At 41.6% G+C, this 8,097-nt stretch overlaps 1 protein-coding gene across 1 annotated transcript in view; it reads right to left on the bottom strand.

Annotated features, from left to right (window-relative positions):
• Nucleotides 1-8,097, bottom strand: part of DAPK1 (death associated protein kinase 1) — a 186,447-nt gene that overhangs the window by 6,601 nt on the left and 171,749 nt on the right. Inside the window, exons 20-23 of the mRNA XM_019624077.1 lie at nt 6,411-6,608; nt 5,188-5,326; nt 3,880-4,000; nt 1,315-1,503 (exon numbers count right to left, since the gene is read on the bottom strand). Coding sequence (XP_019479622.1) covers nt 1,315-1,503; nt 3,880-4,000; nt 5,188-5,326; nt 6,411-6,608 — 647 coding nt within the window. The remainder of the gene's footprint in view (nt 1-1,314; nt 1,504-3,879; nt 4,001-5,187; nt 5,327-6,410; nt 6,609-8,097) is intronic.

Raw genomic sequence — 8,097 nt, forward strand, 5'->3', positions numbered from 1 at the left:
AAAAAAAAAAAAAAAAAAAAAAAAAAGAGACAAAGATGGACATTACACAATAACAAAGGGATCAATCAATCCAACAAGAGGATATAACACTTGTAAACATCTACGCACTGAATGTAGGAACATTTAAGTACATAAAACAAATATTAACAGACATAAAGGGAGAGATTGACATTATTACAATAATAGCAGGGGGACTTTAAAACCTGCTTACATCAATGCACAGATCACACAGACAGAAAATAAACAAAGAAACAATGGCCTTAAATGATACATTAGATTAAATGGACTTAACAGATATTTACAGACCATTTCATCCCAAATCAGCAGAATACACATTCTTTTAAAGTGTGCAGGTAACATTTTTCAGGATAGACCACATATTAGGCCATAAAACAAGTCTCGGTAAACTTAAGATTGAAGTCAAATCAAGCATATTCTCTACTCACAACAGTATGAAACTAGAAATCAATTATAAGAAGAAAACTAGAAAAAAACCACTAACACGTGGGGAGGCTAAACAACATGCAATTATACAATCAATAGGTTAATGAAGAAATCAAGGAGGAAATAAAAAATATACTGAAATGAATGAAAATGAAAAAAACGATAATCTGAAATCTTTGGGACACAGCAGTTCTAAGAGGGAATTGCATTGTGAAACAAGAAACAAAAAAAATCTCAAATAAACTATTTAAATTATCTAAAGGAACTAGGAAACAAAAATAACAAAGCCCAAAGTGAGCAGAGGGATAGACATAATAATCCACACAGAAATAAATGAAATGGAGATTAAGAAAGTAATAGAAAAGATCAATGAAACTAAGAGTTGGTTCTTTGAAAAGATAAACAAAATAGATAAACCTTTAGTCAGATTCATCAAGAAAAAAAAAAGAGGACTCAAATAAATAAAATCAGAAAGCAAAGAGAAGCGAACCCACACCACAGTAATACAAAGGGTTGTAAGAAAACAGTATGAGCAATTATACACAAACAAATTTGACAACCTAAAAGAAAATGGATAAATTCCTAGAAATAACATATAATCTTCCAAGAGTGAACTTCATTTCTAGAAATCAGTCTGTTCATATTTTGTTTCTTCTGGGTCAATCAGTAATCAAAAAACTCCCAACAAATAAAATTCCAAGACTAGATGGCTTCACAGATGAATTCTACCAAGCATCCAAAGAATTAATACCTATCCTTCTCATACTATTCCAAAAAATTGAAAGGGAAACCTCCCAAACTCATTCTGTGAGGCTACTAGCATTACCCTAATACCGCCCAGACCCCTGCCTGGACTCACAGAGCCCTTACCTCGCCAGCACTATGGAGCTGCTGGGCTATGCACCTGAGGTCCTCCTCGCTGGCCAAGGGGTTCAGCTGGTCCTGCACGTCATACACAAACTGCTGCAACGACATCAGCTGGTTGGGCCCATTGAGCTTCCTCCAGGAAGGCAGCGTGGAGATGATTTTCTCACACAGGTGAGTCATCAGAGGGCAGACCTAGAACATGTGGAACAGGACAGGTCAATTTACAGCTGTGGGGACTCAGAAGGAGCCTGGATGGGTATTCATCAGGGCTGTTGTTGACATATTATTTCAATTTAGAACTAATTCTCGGTAATTGGCTTGGAGTAGTTTTTTAATCTTTTAACTTGGTTAAGTAAATCAGCCTATGTTACAGACTCATATACTCAACACGCCTTCCAAATTAAAAACCACAGCAGCCACCCGCTACACTGCATCATTCATTAGGCAGTTCCCTCTCGGGTCATAGTTTTTATGTCAACTTAATTCCATGCTATTAAAAAACCCAAAATTTCCAGGGGATAAAGGCAGTTTATTTGATAAGTTCCAACTGCCTGACCTCAGGATTTGGGGGCGTGTGTATGTGCATGTGTGAAGTGGACATCATGCCACACCCCAGCTCAAGGACTCCCTAATCCATGGGCGGGGAGGCGCTGGGGACCCGTCCCAGACCACTGTTCCAGATCATTACCCACTGGCTTCTGTGACCAGGCTCTTCCAGGGCCCCGCCAGACTACTCCCCACCCGCTGGCTGTACCGTAGTGGGGACCCATCAGAAAGCAAGGGCCAGGCTTCATAAGAGGAGAGGGCTCCTGAAAATTCCAAAAAGCACGTCTGGAAGTGGAGCCTGGTGTTGGAAGAGCAGCATTGGTCAGCCTGGCGGGGGAGGGAAAGGCCCATCCTGCTTGTTTATTCTCAGGCTTGGGCAGCAGGAACATTACAGGGGGCGTTTTAACGTTTTGCCATTGAACTGTTTTGCCCTTTTCACACCAATTTCAGGGAGCTTTTTGAATATTATGGATAATAATCTTTTATGTGTCAAATCCATTGTGAATATTTTCCCTAATCTGTCTCACCTTTTAACTTTGTTTGTAGAATTTATTTGCCAGAAAAAAAAATGTTAACTTTTATGTTGTCAAACGGGTATAATTCCTTTGAAAACTTCTGGGGTTTTCTATCTTCATTTGAGAGGTTTCCCAAAACAGTCCCAAATTATACTAAATTACATTCTCTTACATTTCCATTTAAAGGTATTGTTTTACATTTAAAAGGTTTACTCTGCCTAGAATTTATTTTTGGGCTACATAGTAATTAGGAGTTCAGTCTTCTTTCTGGCATATAGCCATTGTGCTAGATCCCTTTTTAAATAAGTATTTCCCCATTAAATTGAAATAACATCTTTGTTTTCTATTAAATTGCTGTAGATATGATTTGCTTCTACACTCACTAATCTATTCCACATATTTATTGGCTTATCAATTACAAGCCTCTATAGTGTTTTATTTTTTCTATTGAAATTTTAAGATGAAAAAACCCAGCCTTCTCAATCCCATCCAGATGCTAACTGGAACTATACTAAGTTTATATAATTTGGGAAAATGAAGCATTGAATAAGATCTTAAGATCATCCAAGAACACAGTTTCATTCCATTTGTTCATCTATTATTCTATGCCCATCCATAAACGTTATTGGTGACTTTTTTCTACTTCTCTGTATTTTCTAAATATTTCACAATAAATCACTTTTAAATTGCTTTTGTAACTTGTAAAAAGCAATTTTACCTTTATTTAAAAAAATTTTTTTAAAGATTTTATTGGGGAATTGGGGAAGGGGAACAGCCAAGTTGTTCTTCGATCTTAGTTGTGGAGGATGCAGCTAGCACAGCTCCAAGTCCAGTTGCCATCCGGCCGCCCGGTGGCAGCTCAGGGCAGCTCAGCTCAAGGTGCCGTGTTCAATCTTAGTTGCGGTTGGGTGTAGCCCACCATCCCATGCAGGAGTTGAACCAGCAACTTTGTTGTTAAGAGCGCATGCTCTATCCACCGAGCCATCTGGGTGACAGCTCAGCTCAAGGTGCTGAGCTCAGTCTTAGTTGCAGGTGGGCATAGCCCACCATTGAACAGACAACCTTGTTGTTAGGAGCACGTGCTCTCACCAGCTGAGCCATCTTGCCACCTGTTGGCAGCTCAGCTTGGGCGCAGCTCACTGACCCATGTGTGAATCTAACTGGCAAACCCGTTGCTCAGAGCTCGAACTCTTAACCAACTGAGCCACTCAGCTGGCCCACAATTTTACTTTTAAAGAAACCACTAAAACTGTTGAAATTTCCGACACCCTAACATGGTCCACTTTGCCGGTAACCACCCCTTCCTCCCGCGGCCACCTCCTTGCTTCTCCCCTCTTCCTTCTTTACCCCAGAGCAATAGGATAAAAACATGTCCATGCAGCCACCTCGTACTGGGTCCCTTGAAAACCGAACCAAACGAGGAAGGCTGCACAAAGAGGCCCAACTTGCGCGGTCACTGGATGGGCTGGGCAAAGGTTGGGTTCCCGCCCTCCCCAGGTATACTCACCGAAACGATCTGGCTCCGTATTTCTTGCAGGTGGTTTCGAAGTACCTTCATGTCCTTAGACCCAGAAGCCCCAGCATCCAGAACAAATAGCTTATTTGAAATGTGAAGATCGTTCCCAAACCTAAGGGAAGAGTGGTAGCCTCAGCGGAGTGATGCAGTCTTACCAGGTATTTCCACTGCAGGTCCAGATTCCCGCTGGTCCAAAAGGCTGGTTGGAGGCCAGGAAGTTCTGGTGACTTTGCAAGGCCCCCCTCCCTGCTATTTGCTGGGCTCTGTAAGGTTACACTGGGGCAGAGGCCTGGAGATACCCATGTATTTCCAGTCATGCGGACGGGAGCCTCGGGTCCCACAAAATGGCAAGAACACAGAATGGAAAGATACCAGCTGCCCTGATGCAGGCAAGGTGAGGCCTAAGGTGCTCACCTTATACGTTAAGAGAAGAGATGCTGTTGTAGTTGATGGAGTAAGAATAGAAGGATGAGTATGAAAGTTACAGCTTAGATCTAAAAATATCAGCAGAGGCCCTTTTTTCATACCAGGAAGATAACAGATCAATGTCTTCAGTTGATAAACAGAGAACTAAAGTTACTACATAGAGCTGTAGGTTCAAACTTTCTGTTGACAGACACAATGTAGAAATATGTCTTTTTTACATGGTGATCCTGTGTGTATCCGTATTTAAAAAGGAAAAAAATGTTTTATAAAAGTACTTGACATGAAATGCATCCTGATATTCTCCACCCCACTTTAAAGAGTTGGTCTGGACCCCCTAAATGAATTTCATGACCCACTAGTGGGTTGCAACTGGTATTTTGAGAAATACTGATTAGTGGTATCACGACACTCATCAAAAAACCCTGAAAGCTTAAACAACTAAAAGAACTCAGAATCTAATGCATAACATGGTGACAGTAGTTGATAACAATGCATTTTATACTTGAAATTTGCTAAGAAAGTAGAAAAGAAATGTCCTCATCCAAAAAAAAAGAAAAAAAAAGAAAAAAGGTAAATATGTGAACTTATAGATGTGTTAATGAACTAGATGGTGGGAATCCTTTTACAATGTAAATATATATCAAATCACCATGACATACACTTTATCTTACAATTTTATCTGTCAATAGTACCTCAATTAAACTGAAAAAAAAAACCAAACAAACCATAACGCATTCACTGTTTTGATAAAAATGAAAAATACAACAAAAATAGGCAACTAAGGAAAAGAGGCCTTTAGTTTCTTTAATTCCTCTCTCTGGTTCACAGGACATTGGTTGTATTACCCCTGAAGACCCAATGGCTGCCCCTTACCTGTTCCTGATCTCTTTCAGCAACGTCGTGTCTTTGTCATATCCAAACTCGCCTCCAGCTGGACGAGGAACGTTCATGATGTCAGCATGGGTGGCCACCAGGACAACTCGGAGTGGGTTTTTCAGCTTGCCGCCAAAGGCTAGGCCAGAGAAAGAACTGTTTTAGAGGTAGGTTCTCCATTGTGACTGCCTCTCCTATCCAGGTAAGGTGGAGTGCGCTGGTCCCAGACCCAGGCCATCTCTCCAGGTGGATGTGTAACTGCCTGAAGAGTTGAGGGCCCCGTGCCTTTGTGCCTTGTAAGCTCTGGGCCCCAGGCCCAGCCAATAATACATGAGCCTATTTCCTGGGCCTTAAGGAAAGTTGTTCAGAAATGGACCAGAACCAACCACAGAACACAGGGCAGTGTCTCAGATCTATCTCCAAATAGGCCCTGCTTGCATGGTGAGGGGAGATCTAACCTCTGACCACAGGGTTGCCCTTTACAAGACAGCCCTATGAATGCAGCAACACCACCATAGGCATGACTCAAAAGAGAAACTCCTGCGATTCACACAGATAGAGTCTCTCAATTCTGGGAGCTTTTGAGACGAACACATGAAAAAAATAAAAGAGAGAGAAACAAAGAGATAAAGTGGTGGTACCCTGAGGGGAATTAAGCCCAGGTTATTTGATTGTTATACACTTTTCAAAGAAAAAATTGACTGCTGAGTTTGTATTTCACCAGAGAAGGCTGCTTGCTTTTGTTGTACGTAAAGAACAAAAGACGTTTATTCCATGCTATCTTCTCCTCTAGGATAAAGTTAAGGTAATGCATTCAGTCAAGATGGTCCCTTTTCTTCCATTCTTGATGCAAGTGCAGAATGAAGAGCTTATTCTGCTTGTGAATTATGTTCTCATGAGTTAAAGGTGCAGTAGCTATCAAAGGAGGTATTGCATGCAACAAAAATGACCACGGCTCTAAAATACAGAAAGAAAGTGAGAAATGGCTCTCAAGGAATAGCTCAGAATTGGGTCTTTGTGGCAGAAATATGTGATCATGAAATAACTCCCCGAAGAACAAAATGAACAGCTGACCCTCAGGGAACTTCCAGAATGGAAATTTTCTCGTAGGAAGGAGGAATGAAGGTGACAGTTGTCAGTCACAAGCTATAGGATCCAAGCATGGCCAGGGGGACAAGTTCAGTGGGAAGGACACTCACTCACTCAGGGGTGTCTTTGCTTACCTATGGGTTCTTCAATTGGCACAAGAGACTTCAGGAAGCTGAGCCAGAAAATCACTTGATTCAACTGGATCTCATAGGGTTCTTCTAGACTAAAAACGATGATATGGATTGATGTGGGGTCATTTGCAGCAAAATAGTCATAAGAGCAGAAGTATACAGGATTTCCAGAGAACTCCCACACACTGAAATCGCCAACTCCTACAGAGAAAAGTAAAGATGACTATCGTGAACCACCATCACCAAATTTCAATCACTACTTTTCATAGCACTTTAGGGGTTACCAGTAGAGATAGTGTCATCTGTTTATCTATGCATCTACTTAAGTATGAATCTACATATGTAATAACAGACCTATGTCTATGATGTATGCCTATGTCTGTTTCTATATCCATGTCTTTCACCTATATATTTATAAAGCTAATTATATCTATATCTGCTTATCCATTTTCTTAAATATATATTTTCTTGTAATCTTCATGAGTATATCTGTACTTATATCTCTACCATATTTACTTATGTACCCAGGAGTGGTGCACATGCATTTGTGTGCGTGCGCGCACACACACACACACACACACACACAGTGTGGGTGTATGTGCATGCCTATAAGCATACATGGAAATGTGTGTATGCACTTATACTTTGTTTGCCCCCCAAATATTAGTATATAAAAAATAAGCACCACTTGGAGAAAGAGCAAACATCCATCATGTCCCTTACACTGAAGTATGAGTTATGCTATAGTTCATCCCAATGGATCACTGCACTCAGAAAGTTAGAGAACATGTGATGAGATTTGTATCCTTAAATCAGTATGCATATAAATTCTTTTTGGAACATGACAGTGTATATAAATTATTGAACATAAAAGTTATTATGAAATGTAATCTTTATCTTGGTTAATGACTAAATTCATCTTCCACAGGTGAGGGAGCGACATGTTCAGGTTAGCCAGAAGCAAGCCGGCTGCCTGCACAGGTGTAAGATGTAATAGTTGATTGACAGGTCATGCAGGGGTGGGAGGTTGTGTATGGTGGTGGAACAGTTACTCTCCCACGCCTAAGCTGTGGGTGTATCCAGACACACGAATGCCCCCACCTCTACACTGCCACATCCCACCAGGGCAGTGACCACCACCCACTGGCCTTTGGGGCAGCCTGGCAGGACCAGTGATGTTATAAGATTTCAGGCTTCCTTTCCCTAATTGTTCCCCTTGGTGTTTATTCTGTGCCAGGAATTCTGTAGTCATGAATCATTTTGGAAGAGCCACAGGGCTTTTTTAGAGCCTCCTCTTAAGAGCACAGGCACTCCTGGGGGGCACAGCCCTCTAAGTCTGGCAGCTAAGGTCTTAGCTTGAAAAGTTCTAGAACAGAGAAATAGGCCCTTTGAGCACTGAGAACAGTGGTAGCCAGACTTGGAATGGAGGGAGGCCTGTGGAGGGGCAGGGGGTGAGGGCAGGGATGGTGGGTGCCGAGGACATGCTTCTCCTATGCTGCAGGCCAGCTTTGCTTGAAGAATACTCAACTGTTAAGAGAGCAAAATGTGGGGCCGGCAAAGTGGCTCAGTTGGTTAAGAGCTCACTCAAGAGTGCGAGCTCTGAGCAACTGCAGTTTGATGCCCGGCCCAAGCTGAGCTGCTGCTGAGCTGCCAACAGGTGGCAGGATGGCTCAGCTTAAAAAAAAAAAAA

The sequence above is a fragment of the Hipposideros armiger genome, unplaced genomic scaffold (assembly GCF_001890085.2).
Source record: "Hipposideros armiger isolate ML-2016 unplaced genomic scaffold, ASM189008v1 scaffold_577, whole genome shotgun sequence".
Classification (NCBI taxonomy): Eukaryota; Metazoa; Chordata; class Mammalia; order Chiroptera; family Hipposideridae; genus Hipposideros; species Hipposideros armiger.